Raw genomic sequence first — 17,881 nt, 5'->3', positions numbered from 1 at the left:
CATTGCTCTGTGTTGACATAAATACGGCAACCGAGGTGGCTCACCACATTGATTTCAATAATTAGGCTTTATTTTTGTATTTTTTTTTAAATTTTATTTCCGTTTTAAATTTTATTTTGAATTTCACTTCATTTTTTTTTCAATTTTCGATTTAACTTTGGTTTTCAATTTGACTTTAGTTTTCATTTTAAATTTCGTTTACGATTTTACTTTCGTTTTCATTTTGAATTTGGTTTTCAATTTGACTTTCGTTTTCATTTTAAATTTCGTTTTCAATTTGACTTTCGTTTTCATTTTAAATTTCATTTTCGATTTAATCTTGGTTTTTATTTTGAATTTCATTTTCGATTTAATCTTGGTTTTTATTTGAATTTTTATTTTTCATTCAAATTCATTTTCGTTTTAAAATTCATTTTCGTTTTTAAATCGCTTTTCATAATCAAATCTATTTTAATTTTAATAAAATCTCTTCCCAGTCTTGTTTAATCTTGTTTCTGAATATGAAAAACTGACTTGTACCTTGTATATAGTATTATCTGATATACATTACCTCATTGGTTAATACATCACAAGTCATTAAATGATATGTACGGTTGGAGAGAACAGGGTAGTTGTGTGACTTTATACAATAAAGTCCATTCAGTTTTATAGACTTAGGTCTTAGTTTAAAAGCTTCACTGCAACACAAATAATACTCCGTTTTGCAGACTAATAAAGGTTAAATTGTTAGGATAAACAATGAAACATGAAAGCCATCAAAGATGGCAGATCCCCTGGAATCATTATTATATGCATTGGCTCAACGTCTAGATCTACAAGGTTCTAGAAATGATAGTTATGTATTTAATGAGATCACAATACATACAAGATTAATAAATATGATCATAACATAAGCCCAATGTCTTCAATAAAGCACTGGTTGAATGTCCATGAGCTGAGGTGTTCCTGACATCACAAGTTCTTTTAAATACACAGTTCTGATACAAATTGAAGTGTGTTTTTTTTGACAAGCATCAATGCATTCACACAAACACAGGATTATTCATTATTTCAGTTGTTGAAGGAATCAGACGTGTACAATAATGAAAAGTCAGATTGACAGGTGATTACTGCAGTACATATATTTATTAACTTATAGTAACGTATAATAATATACATGTGATTGTGTTCTATTTTATGTATACAAATAGTGCAAAACAAAAATAAACTGATCTGCCATTTAGTGCACTTTTGCAACATGCCCCAATGTGAATGAATCGTCAAAAATCACAAACAATTCGAAAGTACATTATATCATAAAACTTCAATAATGTTCAAGTAAAAGTTTACACTATTCATAGTAGCTTCATAATTATATATAACATATAACGGGGATGCAGTTAATAACCAAATTATACATAATATAATTATGTTTATCTTTCACACACCATGTACAACCTCCCATAGTTAAGTAGTATGTAGCGATAGCATGTCATTTTTAAATGTGCTAGGCAGAGTTGAGGTGGCTTCTATGCTTACAAACTCACTTATTGGTGACCTTGTCCTATTTAAAAAATCCTTCATTTATAGAACCATAAAAAATGGCAACAGTATATTTTTCAAGCTAATTGTAAAGCACATTAACACTGAAATGTTTATATAGGACAGATTCAAGATTATCACAAAACATTCATTATATAAGACTTCCATTAATACTATTTGACATGGTGCATATACGGATTATAATGTACCTGAGGACATCAATGTAGCCAATGAAAAGGGTAATGTTCTACTAAACTACTTGATTTAAGGAAGGCAGTTGATAAATGAAATTTCCAATGACTTTTTTATTGAAATAATTTTCAATTGAGTTATTGAATATTTACTAAGGCAAAAAATGATACATTCTGAAATGTTTATTCCATGCTAATCTGTGTGCACCCTTAATAATATTTGATACAGTAATTTGATACACTTTTTTTTATCAGAAGCAATTTGATAAATAGCATTGAATAAATAAATGCTTAAATATACATAGTTTTATTTACTGCCTTTTAAATGTGTAAATTGAGTGGAAGCAGGTTATCATATTTCTTTTTCTTTTTTCAAATTCCCCTTTGAAATAGAACAGAATCTCTGGGAGGTTACAACTTAAAATGATCTTGCAAAGCAGAAAGTGTCCAACGTTGACTTTGTTACTAAGCAGTGTTCAACTGTATCTGCAAAAAATAGGAGTATAGTGTTATTAATTAATAGCTAAGCATTTCAACAAATTAGAAAAAAGTTAAATTCATTAAACACAAAAAAGTCCCCATTGGAATTAGGAAAAATGTTATTCATGCCAAAAAGAAAGTGATATGGACCACAAGTCATTGAAAATGACACAGTCCCCGTTAAATTTTTGAAAGTTCCCTTTGTGCTCGTCATATTAAAGCGGAGGGGTTGTCGCGAGCGTGTCCTTGAAACTTGAGTTCCAAGTGGCGTATACAACAGATTGTTTATTTACATCAAAACACGTGTTCTGTGTAGTAGTAATATGGCCAAAAATAAAAACAGCCGTTATTCGGCCATCTTTGATCTGATTATGAAACACACTGATATGTATGATGTATGTGCCAAATACGAATGAAAATAATATAATGGTACATAAATTGTGGAAATATAAGTAGTGAGGCCAAAAAGTCAGATGGCTGTCAATCGGCAATCCTTGACCAGATCTTGAAACAAATTGTCATGCACATGCATCCTAACATGTATAAAATACATTTATGTGCCAAATTTGAATGAAAACTAACAGAGCACGCAAGTCCAAGATACCGCACATAAAAAAAACAAGATGCCTGCCAGTCAACCATCTTTGATCCAATTGCGAAATAAATCGTCATGGACATGTATCCTAACATGTATAATCTATGTACCAAGTTTGAATGAAAACTGACAAAGCATGTCCAAAATACAACATGGCTGCCAGTCGGCCATTTTCAATCGAATCGCTAAACCACTGCATGTGCATATGTCCCACATAAAGTACTAGGCACATGCAAAGAACGAACAGACTGAATTATAAGTCCCTGCTTCAAACTTCAAAAAGTTCAAAAAAGGACTAAGAAGATCTTAATAGACTATAGAAGATTGATTGGGTTATCAACATTTGTATTCTACGTTGTTTTTGCCAAACATGGTGAGACATGTGGCTATTTATAGAAGACTAATCATTATGATGATGAAGTGGTGCCAACTTACTTCTGATGCACTATATTCAGCCATGCTGTCGCTGAGTTGTTCTATTTCTGATACAAATTAGAAAAATATTGCAGAAATAAGCATTTTCAAGCACAAACAGGTTTTAGAGCAATGACACTTGACAAATTGCATTCAAATGTAGCTTCCACAAAACAATTTTCTCAAGAAAGTCAAACATCTTATTTGTTTATGAAAAGCCAGATTTTTTTCAATTTTTTTAAAAACGAAAATGTCTCACTGTAATTATCCATCTCGCACTGATTGGAATCCTATTGTCCAATGTTAAACTTTGGACATAAATCAAGAGTTATAGTCTAACATTTGCCTATCATAGGTAATTGAAATTAAATAGTTGCAAAGCAGTTTATGAACAACTTCAGAGATGGGCAGAAAGAAGTTAAAACATTTATCACTTACACATTTAAGGAAGTGACAATTATCTTGCCTCAGTTACCGGTATATATAATTTAATTTACCTGGTAGGTTTAGATGAACACAGTATACTGTACAAATGTGATCTTTTGTAAAATCCACAATAGCTTTTCTGGCAATATTGTCCATTCCGAACAACCTGAAAACATGAACATAAAACAAGAGTTGTCACAGGAGTTTGTTCAATTATAACAAGTTGAATGTCGTATTGATTAGGAATTGCTGTGTTATTGATCTGTATGTTGCATCATTTAATTTAGTGTCAAACTGTGTTTTAGCCATGATGGCATTGTTATACCCCCAGTGGTGATGGCATTTCTTTCTTTTCTGTTAAGGTTTGGGGGCCAGCCAAACACAGAACTAAACACACCTTTTTCAGGTAAAGTTAGGACAATAAAAATGTTAAGTGTTTTGTATGGAATTTATTTTTACTCATTTTTGACAAGTTGAATGTAAAATATAGGAAAAAAGGTATATTCGTTGGATTTTATTTTCACTGAATCATTCCTTCAGCGAAAATAAATTCCAAGCAACAATAAAGTATTTTACAGTAGACAGACTGAGTTCCAACATCATGCACAATAAGTAAATAACACTAATCAAATTATTTAAAATTGAGTATTCAATGTTTATAGACAAGCCGTTTTCCGGTTGCAGCTTAAAGCAGATACTAATGATACATGTTCTTATTAGCAGTGATTGCACTAGTTTAGATCAGTATTTTGGGGCATGTCACATTATTTAGTTCAGCTTGGCGCTTTCAGGATCCCTGTAAGGGTTACTGAAATTGTAAGTATATTTGAATCAGTTTACTTTAGTATTAAAATCTAAGCGCATTTTGGGGGAATAAAAACAATTTCCTGTTTATAAACAGAAGGGTACTCACAGATCATTTGTGGCTTCATCTAACAGATCCCACGTTGCTACAGCAACATCTGTCAACTGCAACCCAACCCCTGCAAGTTATAAAGATATTTATAAATAAATAAATAAATAAATAAATATAATAACCAGACATTTAAAGATCCAGCAATACAAACTAATTTGAATTGAACTATAATTTCTGCTTCGCTTCATTTTCATTAGGAATGGTCTATTTTTATTACAGAATATAATAGAGTATGTATGTATATACAGTCACTTGTCACTAATTCAGAAAGATTTACACTTTAAGAACATGTTTTACCTTGCAAATCAACTAGTATAAGTTTGCCATTATATATATTTATGAAATGTCCAATGGGCAAAGCATGCCATCTTTTCAAAAGTATCATCAACAGTGTTGAGTTGAACTCCAGCATTATTAATATACTTCTGAAACCTTCCAGGAATGTATGGCTCTATTGTGTAATATGTGTGAGGAACAACTTTAATCAAATGACAGGGTATCATACTGCAAACAATATAGAGCATAATATAAAAATAAAGATTGTTGACATTGATAATATTTCTAGGTTTTTACTAACCAAGGAAATGTAATCATCAAGGTATGGCAATTGTTCCAGTATTTACAATATGTTCCCCCATGACAAGCAACCTTGCAGTTAAAATAGCTTCACTGTTCAGCAGTCATGATCCAAAGTTCATAAACATCATAGTGAAATCAAATAGCTTTGGCTTCATTAACATTCAGTTTAAATGTCTCAACTCATGTGTTCAGGACTTATCACTGATGAGGATAAGTTTGAAAGCAATGTTCAGCATTATAATACCATGAACAAACAAAGACATTTACTACTGAACCTTCAATTAGTGCACAAGCTTCCAAAATGCACACCAACTGACTTTCCACAAAATAACACAATGTTGTAAATGTACGGGCAGGGTGATATGTTCATGGGTATGTAACAGCAGAAAAAGTTGCATAAAACAGCAAGTTACACAAAAAATGTGAAATTCTTTGTCTCTCTGCCCGTCCTGCCTGATATTTTCAATGACAGCTGGACTGAAAATGTTGTTGTAAATTAACCTTGGTGTTTCACCATACTCAGGAGGTGCTATTTGCTGGAACAAGTCGCATAGCATTTTTCCAAGCATCTGTGTTTGAACCTCCTAAAATTGAATCGTCAGTAGGCAAGTTTAGGGTATTTTTATGATTGGCAACATTGAATCAAACAATGCCCAGGCAAATTTCTTGTGTAAAGCTGAGATTATCAGAATACTACATCAGAAACATTTGTTTTTTAGCATTAATAATAAATTCGCTAATAAATGCAGTGAAAGCAAATAATTCGTCACATTTTGTATGAATGTATTTACACAAGAAAGATTACATTATGAATGCTCAGGAGGACAACTTTAACAAAAAAAGGTGTTTTAGTAACAATTTGTTCTAAGAGAAAGTCAACAAGTTGTTCAAAACCTATTCAATAAATCAAAGAAATGAAAAAGCACGAAATAAATTTTTAAATATAGTTCATGAAAACAGTTTTTTTTTTACATTTGAAACAAAATACATGTATTGCAGTATCAGGAGTTCCCCTTCAATAATAGGGCCTAAGAAAGTAAAATTTACAACACCAAATAAATATAAAACATCAAAATCCAAAGCACCAAAAGTATTTCACATACATAATTTTTAAAATATTCCTATATTCGTTTTTGAAAAAAACAAGCAATGCATGGCACAGTCCTCGTTAGTTATCAAATTTAAGACATATAGTTTTGCTTATAGTAATATAGTTGGAACATAAACATGTCAGAAGTATGGATCTAGAAGATAATGCTTGATTATGATTTTTTAACATTGTTGAAAAGTTGAAAATAACAACATATAAAAAAATGGAAATAAGGAACACCTCACTATGCACTGTACATGTAAATTGTAGGTGTCATGACAACAACATAACAGATTATATAACATGCTTGATGTACACACTACAGCTTTGTAAAGTTGCAGTTTTGTATGCAATAACATCAGCACATAAAGTAGAGTTTTTCTGATACTTACCAGACTTGAATGGCATGCAAGTTTGGCTTCGACCAAATGCCAACAGTGTTGCAATACTTACTGAAAAAAAGAAAGATATAACATTTGTTTAAACATTCTGCAACAGTTCATTATGTATTCCACAAGACTAGTTCATGCTACAATATATATCATGCAAGAACAAAACTAACATGTTATCTTGCTCAGTGCTCTGTCAATAAATTATGTATGCTATATGAAGACATTCAGAATATTTAAAGTTTCTGAACAAATTAGGAAAGGAATTATAGTGAGTTTAGTTTGGATTGCTTGAAATCTATGTACATGTAAATCTATGTGGAAAACTTTTCTTAAAAACATTATTTATTACATACTCACTGGATGGGGATGGCTTTTGATTGGCCTGAAATGTGATGGATGTTGAAATATTTATTAGTAATTTGTACTGCCATAAATATACATTTGTACTAGTTTACAACATATATCCAGCAGCCTCTGATTAATAATAAATTTATGCATATACTAGATAAGAGCCAAGCCAATGAGCCAAGAATGACATCAGAAGCATGTATGCAAAAATATATGGCAAACACAAGGCATACTTTTACATACTAGGAGTACTATGTACCAGTGTGTATTGCAAGTGACCAGCTAATAAATCAACAATCATGAAATGAACAAATCTAGGAGAGGTCTACCCAAGGTACATATATTAAAGCATTCAGACTTGCAGTTTTCAAGAAGAGAAACACAGAGAACAATGGACAATCAGTAGTAATATGATTAGCTCCACTCAATAAAGTTGACAGCAGAGATAAAAATTGGCAGAAAGCAGAAAATAAATTATTATGTAAATTGGGTAATTATTATGAATGTATTCAAACCCAAAACTAATTAGGTTGCAACATTGAATTTATGGGTAACCACAAAGATTTTCATTATGTGCGAAGAATAAGACATTATTGAATACCAACCTGAATTAGATTTTCACATGTACGTTTTTTTACTGACAAAAACACAAAAGCAAAGACAAATTGCAAAGACTATGATTCTCATTGAAAATAGGTTATTCACTAAAACGTATATACTATGTTTCACTTTGCAAGCAAGTAAAATAGAAAACAGACAATAGTAAACATACCAACTGTCTAGGAAACTTTGCAGAGTCACTGTGAGATACTCAGGTCAAGGCAAAAAGTCCACCCTGAAAACTGATAATCAGCAGCTAAGTATTGGATTCTGTCTAAGATTGAGCCACTTGGATAAGAGCTGATGTTCCATGGAGATCCTTGATTGATGCATTTCACAAACTGAAATAAAATCACTCAATTATAGACACACTTGACCATGGAATACGTAATTTATAAAGTCTACAAACTTATTTCAACATTTCATTAAACTCCAGGCTAATTACCGAATTGTTTCAAGTAGTCAAATTTGTTACTTACATGCACTTGAGGTACCGGTGATGCTGTTCTCTACCTGTAAAGTACTAAAATATTATTGTTTAACCTAAGGCAAGATTTATTGAATGTGAGTTAACTAGTTTTATTCAAGTATTCTACACAATCAGGTACAGCCACATAGAAACAGACAGATACAACACAAGGAACAATAATATATAACAATCATGCACATCTTACCTTTGAAGCTGATCTAACAGTTTCAGAAAGTTGTTGTAGTTGATGTGAGGCTGAATAATTTAGTAGAAATAACTTGTTACAATGTATTCAACACAAATTCAATATAAAAATTTTGCTCAAGCAGAATGTCAGGTTTAATATATAATATTTCATATTACTTTTGACTAGAAGATTCATGGAACTTTAAAACACTGTACAAACAATTGGGATCAAAATGCTTGGTTCAATATGGAATCATTAAACAGTATGTGCTTGGCATATAGTGTACCAGCAATCCAAACATAACATGACAACCACATGGCAGACATAAAGAAATGTAACATTCAATACAGTATAGTTACACTTACCACTATAAATACTACTGTTCTCAGATTCTTCATGAATTGAAGGATTTCTAAAAAAAAAACTTCCAATAAAACATTTCTGTTTAGATTGCAACAATTTATGATTATTCAGCTAAAGATCACATATCCCTGCGCTTGTTTGAACATGTTCAACTTTTATCTATTATCCACACTATGATGACAATTTTCTAAACAATTACAAAGTGCTTTGATCCACTAGATTCAAAAATATTAAACTTTCACAATATATACAAGTTTAAACTTAAAGTAAATTATATGTGAAAAATTTGGTGATGTTTTACTGTGTAGTTTGAAATACATACTCTTCAAGTTCAGATGAGCTTTCACTATCTTCAGCTAATTCCTGAAATAATAGAATATTCTTTATTGTTACAAATCGCCCTAGTGTGTATATGCATGGAATACAATTATTATACATCTAGAAATTGCTGTAACCTATGAAGTTCAGAATGTACCAACTTATGGCACTATGTTAAATAACTATACAAATTAAATCAGCAGACCAATTCACAACATGGTCACATGACCAGGTCACTGGCACAAATGTCATTTACATCATATTTCATTCAATGCATCTGCTATATGATGTGACTGTACTGATTTAATTTAAGTAATTTTGTGAATAAGCTTATAATAAATTTGCACTAAGTATATACTTACAGGAAAATAAAAACAAAATGACGACTTGCTCTGAATATGGTTATCTTCTTTGAATTCTGGTCCACTCGGACCCCCAAGAAGTTTGCACTCCTTTTTCAGCCTCTTTGGGACTCCAAAAAATTCCATGCAAGCATCAAACACATTTGACAATGTCAGAGCTTTGTCAAAAGGCACCTACAAAAGATGCATAATTTCACAATTTACATTGAATTGCATAATCATTTGCAATGTGTATTATCATACAATAATTAAGTACACAAATAAGCAGAGTGACTCTACTGACAAATGATAGTTGTTGTCAGCTTATGGCAACAACTAACAAGACAAGTCACTGTCAATGATATAATCCTTGTTTGTATTATAGATGCGAGATATGTATATGACCTAATGTGTGATGTAATTTCAACTTGATTGTTACAGGCATGTACGAGATATGGCTTTGTGGAACTGCATTCATTTAAACAAGATGACTGCTAGTCACAAAAATGAATGTGTTCCCATTGTGTTAAATGTACATGTACATGTATGTACCAAGTCAAGACAACTGAGATCCACTTGGGAAATAGTGAAAAGGAGTAATTTTGATGCATTTTCGGCTGCCATTCAGCCATCTTCAATCTGATCATAAAACGAAATCCAGTGCACATGTTTCGAAATAATGGCTGATGTATAAGTTTGAACATGATCAGCCCAAGCATGTGTATGATACAACTGGATACAGACAGACGTATGCACACACAGACACACAGAGGTCAATCCATAAGTCCCCATTTTGAATATTTTCTCAACTTGCGAATGACCTCTTGGACACTTGTTGCAATTTTAACAGGTGCTGGGAAAAGTGGATGCATGCGAGAGATGTACATAATCAAACTTACCAACTGTTTTTCATCTTTTCTGTATTTTTTTCCTTTTCTGTCACTGACTAGTTTTGTCACTGTTAATAGCTAAAACAAGAAAAACAAACATGTCAGTATAAACTAAACATTGAAAACCATTTCAGCGTTAACAACTTCATCTGATTTCATCTTGCAATTAATTATTTTTTTAATATTAGATTATATATGAACAACATGTATTATGATAATATTGTGAATATTCAATCAGTATGAGTGACAAACAATATTAGTTTATCATTTCTAAGTGAACATATTGTTAGAAGTTGGCTTAAAAATTAAACTCAATACCCAATTCAGTTTTCTAAGAACTTACATGTGGGCATCTCAATCCAGATTTAGGACCTCTCCGGGAACCTTATCTTAGTTCTTTTTGTTTTTCCCTTACTTTGTCCCATGCATCTACAAAAGATTTTAAAGAATGATTTCTACCTATGCGTTATCCTGCCATTGCAAGTATCACAATGTAACAATTAGCAATGATCAGCAGAATGAAAATTTCCTAATGAAAAAAAAAACACTTTTATAATCAACAAACAAATTTAGTTTATTCTTGTACACAAATCTACTGATTTGTTACGTTAGTTTAAAGTAAGCACCTCAAAATTAGGCCATGTTTGATGCTTAAATATCTCATGTGAAATACAGATGAAACATGTTGTGTGTACAAGCATGGGTTGTAGGAAAAAAATTACAAAACTTTCGTCAAAGTGTAAACTTGTACAATTAGGACATGCAAAATTATAGATGCATAGGTGAAAAACATTGTCATTGAAAAATTTCTTTGGAAAAAAAATATTAAACACACCTGATCTGTTTGATCTTCTCATGTTCACAACACAGACCTGTTAATGGTTAAGAGAAAAAAATAAGAATAATGTTCACTGTAATAAATACAACAACCAGTCAACAATATTTGGTAAACTGATTCAAACTGATTACCTCAGTACCATACTACAAAATGAATGGCAACAGTCACCAGGATAACTGAATGGATGCATTAAATGGATAAAAATACTTTCACCCTCGAAAGTCTCATGGCCTGTCATGATTTGACATTATGAAAAAACACAACAAGAGCACTCAAACTACATAGTAGAAATGTGGCAAAACCTTAGAACACAAAAGTTCTTTATTTGCAAATTCTGAAATAGAAAAGGTATTTGTTTGTGTAGCAGCTGGCCATCAAAGTTACTTCCTGGGGATGACAGATTTTCAATCCATAATTTCCTTTAAATTTTGAAAACTGTTTATTCAAATTTATTAAATGTATGTGTTAAGAAAATTGAAAATTAAATTGGGTGAAGTAATCATTAACATCAGAACAATAACAGGGGAGAGTTGTCACCAACATCTACAAAAAGAATCACGCCTCTGGTAGTTTTATATGGACAGTCCTTAGCATTTTCCACTAACATTGCGATTTCTGTAATGCGGAAAATAACCTTTGTGCCAATTTACACGAAACACATGTGATCAATGCTATTTTCGGTCTTTGCGAAGCTCAAGCTGAGTTGGAACACGAGTAACCCCCCCCCCCTCCCATTTTGATTTTGAAACATGCTCAGAACAGTAACTGCAAAATGCCGTTTAAATAGAGTGCACGTTGAACCTAATCGAAAATTATAACAGAAAACTACACTGGTACTGGGGTAGTATGTGCTAAATGAAACTGATCTTAGATGGAAACACGAGATTCGTTTCGACGCCATTCCTCGAGGCTCGACCAGAACACTATCAACATGATTATGAGAACACTTTCTGGGAATCGCGTGTTCATGCTGTACATCGTTGCCCTCCTAGATGTACAATAACCTCTTATTGGGAACAATTTACTAACAAACTTACCGATACCAGGCGATTTACTCACAAACTGTACATTCACGAAAACAAACACCACACTCCAGCAATGGCGAATGTAGTAAATGATTGGCTATTAGTAATCACGTGGTAAATGTCAAAGGGCAGGCCAAAGGTCAAAAAAGTGAAAAGTAAAATGAAATTCGATTTCAAATTGAAATTGAAAGTGACATTGAACAATAAATGCAATTTCAAAACCAGTTTAATAGTGGTAATTTACTTCTATAAACACTATTCAAAAAAACAGTTAACTTTACTTAGAAAATAAAGATGTGAAATAGGGATAAAATGAGCACCAAAAAAAAAATACATGTATACATGGGGTTCAAAGGTCATACATTCGGGAGCATGTTTTTACGGTTAATACGTTTAATTTAAAGCGAAAACGAAAATTGAAATGAAATTTGAATGAAAAATAAAAGTTCAAATAAAAACCAAGATTAAATCAAAAACGAAAGTCAAATCGAAAACGAAATTTAAAATGAAAACGAAAGTCAAATCGAAAACGAAATTTAAAATGAAAACGAAAGTCAAATCGAAAACGAAATTTAAAATGAAAACGAAAGTCAAATCGAAAACGAAATTTAAAATGAAAATGAAAGTCAAATGGAAAACGAAATTTAAAATGAAAACGAAAGTCAAATCGAGAACGAAATTTAAAATGAAAATGAAAGTCAAATCGAAAACGAAATTTAAAATGAAATCGTAAACGAAGGTTAAATCGAAAAGTAAATTGAAAAAAAAAATGAAGTGAAATTGAAATTAAAAATTAAAACGGAAACTTAAAAAAATACAAAAATAAAGCCTAATTATTGAAATCAATGTGGTGAGCCACCTCGGTTGCCGTAGATAAAGGCTCCAGTCAGCTCACATTTTTAAACTGGAAAAATAGGCGAAAAGAATGAAAAATAAAATCTATAAAAAAATACCAGCTTGAAGAATATTAATTAGTTGCTCTTTCAAATTTTGCGAGTTCACGACACGGTAACGAGTCTTGTGAACGGTTTTTAGCACATTCTGTTCATCATATAATGATCAAGTCGGATCATCTCTCGCGAATTTTGCTAGAAGCGCGTCGTGTCAACAACACGTTTTGCGGCATTTGATATTTCGTCACGACACGCTCTGACGACCTCAGTCAGTACCCTGGATGTCGATGAAATGGCCATCATTCAGAAATTCCCGCTAACTTTTACAAAGGCTACATTGACACCATGAGCAACGCTTTATCGGAGGCGGCCCGGGACTATGGATTGAATATTACATGTATAGCGGGGTCAGCTAATGTAGGTCAGGTAATCGAATGTTGAGGTAATCGCAAGTCAAGCGAACCGAATGTTGAGGTAATCGCAAGTCAAGCGAACCGAATGTCAAGACATTTGGACGTGAAAGTAACCGAATTTTATGACAATTGAATGTCAAGATAATGTCTAAATAACGACACAATTGTAATAGAATGAAACAATGACAAAATAATATTGTAACAATTACACAATAATGAAATAATTAAGAAATAAAGTTGGAATAATGAAACAATAGCAATACGATGCTGCATTAATAACACACTAATGGAATAAGCACAAAATAATGTTTAAATAAAGACCAAATAACCGAATAATGACAAAATAATAACCAAACAAGTTTCTAAATAAAGATCAAACAACTAAACAATGTTCAAATAATGACACCAAGCTAATTTTAGGGGTATACTCACCCCATACACGAAAACGAAACGTCTTGCGCAAACAATAAAAGAGAGAACGGCGCCTTGGAGACTCAGACGGCTATACTTTGTATCAAAAATGTTTAGGCTACAGTTATAATGTTTTGATTAGTAGTGATAAAATCAGTGGCAATTTCATTAAGTACTTGCTCTGATGTATCAACATTTACCACAATCTGATCTTCCAATGTTCAGTGAAAACGATTGTAACATTCTACAAATTCTAATAATATGAATCACTCAATCAATCTGATTAAAATAAGATCCTGTTTTTTTTTCTTAAAATAGGTATTTTATTTTTGTTCATATATTTTACGTTTAATTTATTTATTATTTATTCTATTTTGCTGATGTTTTCTTTTAATGAGTATTGGTAATCACAAGTCAGCTTAAAGTTTCAATATTTCCAAAACTACTGAAACTTCTCTATGAAGAGACGGCATGTTTTACGGGTTGTGTACATTTCTGAACTAATTAACGCGTGACTACGGTCTGCCCAGTGTTAGCCAAACAACACAACTTGTGAGCCCAAGTCTGTGGAAAAAAAACGCATTCTAGAGATCCAATGTGTTGGACTTATTTAGCACACACTGTTCCACTCATGATTTCATTTATTACACGTATTTCTTGGAGAACAGAACAGCGTACATAAATACATGTGTTTTCACAGAATGAAATGAAAAACAATATTCGAATGAAATGATCATGCATACAAATGAAATGAAGAAATATACGAATGAAATAAATAAATGTAACAATGTAATATTGGCTTGGATACTGCGCCATACTGGTGAATTGCTGTATTTATTAAATAGTGAATATTTTTTAGTCATAAAGTTTGACTGTACTGAGCTCTCATTCATTGAGAACCTAAACACGCACAATCATTGTTATGTTTGTCACCGATATTGTGCAATTGGCTTTCAATGTTTAACCCAGAAGACCTGTGACCTTTGACTGAAAGTAGTATTGTTATGCCAAGGCTTGTTGCCACGGTGTTCCAAGGGGATCGTTAAAGTCGAAGAAAATACTATCAGAAACGACTTGAAAAATACGGTGAGTGTAATTGACCTTGTCTATATCAACCAGGGCAATTATGCAACGAATTGGGTCATGGAAAAGCAATATATGCTGCATTATTTGTATAGTGATAAAACTAAGTTGTCGTACACGATACATGAAAGTTGTGAATTAAATGTACAGACATACTTCCGCATTTCTCAATATCGTCAAGCCGCCAAGCTTGTTTGCCGGCGACGTTGTGTTGTCGAGGTACTCCACCAAGTGTAGCCGGGGTTTCTACAGAGTTTGGGGAACCCAGCAAACGTAGATTAGCTTCATATTTTGGTAGGCTAGGAGTACGTACCGGAATCGTTACCGGGCGGTAAGGGCGTACAAATACGGATGCGTGTCGTCCAGTATGTAACGCTTAGTAGGTTTATTCTTATTATACAGTAGATCCAATTAACGACTGATCTAATTACGAACTGTAAACGAGCTCAAGATGATTACTTCATCAAAGTGGTAGCATTGGACGGTTCGCTGACATTCCATCTGTTTGCAGCTCCCCACGTCACCAATCGAGCTGATGTTCCTGTCAACTCACTCGTTGTTGCTCTGATGTTCTTCCCTACTCAAATACAGTTCTTAACCTTTATACACATAAACAACCAAATTGCGTAGTTTCTAATTTTAGATATCTATTCTCTTTGTCATGGATGATCATAGTTCAAATTCATTTTCAGTTCAAGGGCTGTTTCGATTGAGCAGTAAATGGCAATATTATCCCTACTTAGAAAGTAACAGAATTCAATAAACAATGGGGAAAGACAATCTTGTTGTTGTCAGTAGGGAAAGTATGCACGTGACGTCTACGTTAAGTTCTACATATAAAAACACAGCTTCACAGTGAGTTGCTTTGATCATGTGACGTAATTTGATTCAGTGGACACACTGAACACTGACGGATCCTTAAATATGGTAAGGGGGTGGGGCTATTGATTCTGCTCATGACCGTGGTTTGTCAATTGATTTTGTTATGTTTGATTTTGCGGAAGTTTATACATCCACTGCGGATTGATTTCACTCCTAGCCTAGCCTGACATGTACTAGGCATCAGACCTCACTAGTGTTGGGTTTGAAGCACCGCGGAGGGCGCGACTTAAAAAAAACAACATGAATAGTAATAAATCCCACTAACAGCAATAATATAGGTAGAAGAAACCATTGTTAAAAAAATAATAACAATAATGATGCGTTAAAAATGATGCATTAAGGGTTAAAAACTTTGGAGGTCTTGCTGTCTTAAGTCGAGGGCAGTTTTAATGAATTGTCCGAGTGTGATATGAAATGAGGTAAAATTATAACTCATTGTCAGTGCAAATTGTTCATTAATTGTAAAATTATCAAAATTATTAATTTGTTTCTTACATTTCTCAAATATTAATTTTCTTTGGTCATAATGATAATAATGATCATCGACCAGAAAATAAATGTCAATAGCCAACGAAGTTAATTACAATAATGTTTGTAATAATATTTGAAGGAATTATACAAATAATGTGTATGAGCATTACATATCTTATTTATAATGAGTTCAACAACACATGATTACGCAATCTTTTACTTACAGGTGGACATTATAATCACAACATGGCTAATGATCCTCCCACGCGTGTTATGTTATGGACTACAGCCCGTACTCGTTCAACTGCTCTAGAGCTATCGCTGGCCTCCGTCCGTTCATTCGAGGTATTTCATGAGTTATATACTGTAGCGTACGTATTTGGCGACGATCGAGCATATATACACCCTCCTGAACATATAGTCTCTGGATACTCGTATGCAGATGTCAAAGGCAAGTTAGAGCAGGCATATCCTGGGAAAGAAATAGTATTTGCCAAAGATTTTGCAGTGTGTTTAAATGGCAACATGGAAAATTTGCCTAATGGGTATCTCCACACGTTTCTTGTGAGGGACCCTCGAACAAGCGTGCGATCGCACTACGCGATTAATCGTAAAATACTTGAAGATATTGAACGTTACGATCAGAAATTATACGAAAATTTACTCTCCGTATCGCTGTCCACATTCTCTGACGTCAAGCACCTGGTGGATCTCTACAGACACGTTACTGAATCTTTAGGGCAACAACCCGTCGTAATTGACTCAGATGAATTATTTCAGTCTCCACGAGAAGTGCTTGAAAGGTATTGTCGTATAACAGGCATACCATTCTCTGAATCTATGCTAAATTGGACAGCTGGAAATATCGATCACTGGCCTGATGTCCTCAAGGACCCAGACATGGCGGAGTCTTATACTGCCGCCATCGCTAGTTCTTCATATGTCAACAAAGCTTCTTCCTATTCTGACATCGAACTTTCCAAAGAAATGCAAAGTCTTGTCGACTCTTGTGTTCCTATGTACCAAGAGCTCATAAAATTTAAAATATAAAATGCATAAATGCGTTTTTCAGTCCCGCAAATGTCGTGTAAACATCAAACATAACTAATCATTCTCCTTTTCCACAAATATTTCCGTTAAATCGAACATTTCATTTCTCTTGAGAAGAGTGAGAGGATGAATCCACGTATATAGGTCAGTAGTTTAGCATGGACTATAGAAACGACCATGAGGGCGCTGTTCATACTCGGATGCGATGTGTCTTTCACTGTACTACAGAGAATGATTGATAAAGTATGATTGACATTCTTATTCTATATATGCTGTTGTATAATGTCAAAGAGTTGGGAATCCATTTCACGTGTTGATAGCGTAATTTCACAGGAAACTAAACACATTTCGGGGTTGGATTTATACTGTTGAAACAGAATACATGTATAATGCTTGGAAAATTTTCCAACCAAATCTGGGTGAATGCGTTGAAATGCGTCGTAACACATGGCAATTTTACCACTATCAATTTCAGATAAAGCCTGATCAATATAAAAGCGGATTTCATTAATTTGGCTATTTTTATTGGCGAATCCATAAGATAAACACAATTGGCTTGAATGATATGGCGAACTTGTCTACAAATGAATTCAGCGACGATTTTCTTTGAAACAGGTTTATCCAATGGTTTCTTCAGACTGTTGCCTGTGAAAAAATACAAAAATACTGTAAATGACTAATTTTCACTGGGTTTA

General features: G+C 33.1%; 2 protein-coding genes across 8 annotated transcripts; one reads left to right on the top strand and one right to left on the bottom strand.

Annotated features, from left to right (window-relative positions):
* Positions 1 to 1,090: 1,090 nt before the first annotated feature.
* On the bottom strand, positions 1,091 to 12,082 carry LOC146738044 (myosin heavy chain kinase B-like). Of its 7 annotated transcripts, none has more exons than XR_014930744.1 (13): positions 11,996 to 12,082; positions 10,956 to 10,992; positions 10,464 to 10,549; positions 10,130 to 10,198; positions 9,252 to 9,425; positions 8,894 to 8,934; positions 8,574 to 8,632; positions 8,227 to 8,276; positions 8,032 to 8,075; positions 7,725 to 7,893; positions 6,962 to 6,986; positions 6,605 to 6,664; positions 4,975 to 5,047 (listed from the first exon to the last, which is right to left on the bottom strand). XR_014930744.1 is itself a non-coding variant. In XM_085504577.1 (8 exons), the coding sequence occupies exons 4-8, from the start codon at positions 4,953 to 4,955 to the stop codon at positions 2,178 to 2,180; spliced, it is 348 nt and encodes a 115-aa protein (XP_085360703.1). In that variant the 5' UTR covers positions 4,956 to 5,047; positions 6,605 to 6,664; positions 6,962 to 6,986; positions 7,725 to 7,769; the 3' UTR covers positions 1,091 to 2,177. The 7 variants fall into 7 exon arrangements, 2 of the variants coding, with proteins under 2 accessions (XP_085360703.1, XP_085360705.1); XR_014930740.1 differs by having other exon boundaries at positions 8,032 to 8,065; XR_014930743.1 differs by having other exon boundaries at positions 8,032 to 8,065; positions 8,574 to 8,620.
* Positions 12,083 to 14,734: 2,652 nt separating this feature from the next.
* LOC102801267 (uncharacterized) lies at positions 14,735 to 17,454 on the top strand. The gene is made up of 2 exons (XM_006813188.2): positions 14,735 to 14,786; positions 16,363 to 17,454. Exon 2 carries the CDS (start codon positions 16,383 to 16,385, stop codon positions 17,184 to 17,186), a length of 804 nt encoding a protein of 267 aa, XP_006813251.1. The 5' UTR covers positions 14,735 to 14,786; positions 16,363 to 16,382; the 3' UTR covers positions 17,187 to 17,454.
* The last annotated feature ends 427 nt before the right edge of the window (positions 17,455 to 17,881 follow it).

This window comes from Saccoglossus kowalevskii, chromosome 10 (assembly GCF_978046115.1).
Source record: "Saccoglossus kowalevskii chromosome 10, keSacKowa6.1, whole genome shotgun sequence".
Taxonomy (NCBI): domain Eukaryota; kingdom Metazoa; phylum Hemichordata; class Enteropneusta; family Harrimaniidae; genus Saccoglossus; species Saccoglossus kowalevskii.
This window is presented reverse-complemented; position numbering and strand designations above follow the sequence as displayed.

Excerpts from the sequence above, each read along its gene's own strand:
- LOC146738044 (XM_085504577.1), bottom strand. The coding sequence starts at position 4,955 with ATGCTGGAGTTCAACTCAACACTGTTGATGATACTTTTGAAAAGATGG. Across the intron at positions 3,270-3,698 it reads TGTTCATCTAAACCTACCAG|AAATAGAACAACTCAGCGAC; the intron begins GTAAATTAAATT and ends AATTTGTATCAG. Across the intron at positions 2,199-3,222 it reads CTGAATATAGTGCATCAGAA|ATACAGTTGAACACTGCTTA; the intron begins GTAAGTTGGCAC and ends TATTTTTTGCAG.
- LOC102801267 (XM_006813188.2), top strand. The coding sequence starts at position 16,383 with ATGGCTAATGATCCTCCCACGCGTGTTATGTTATGGACTACAGCCCGT.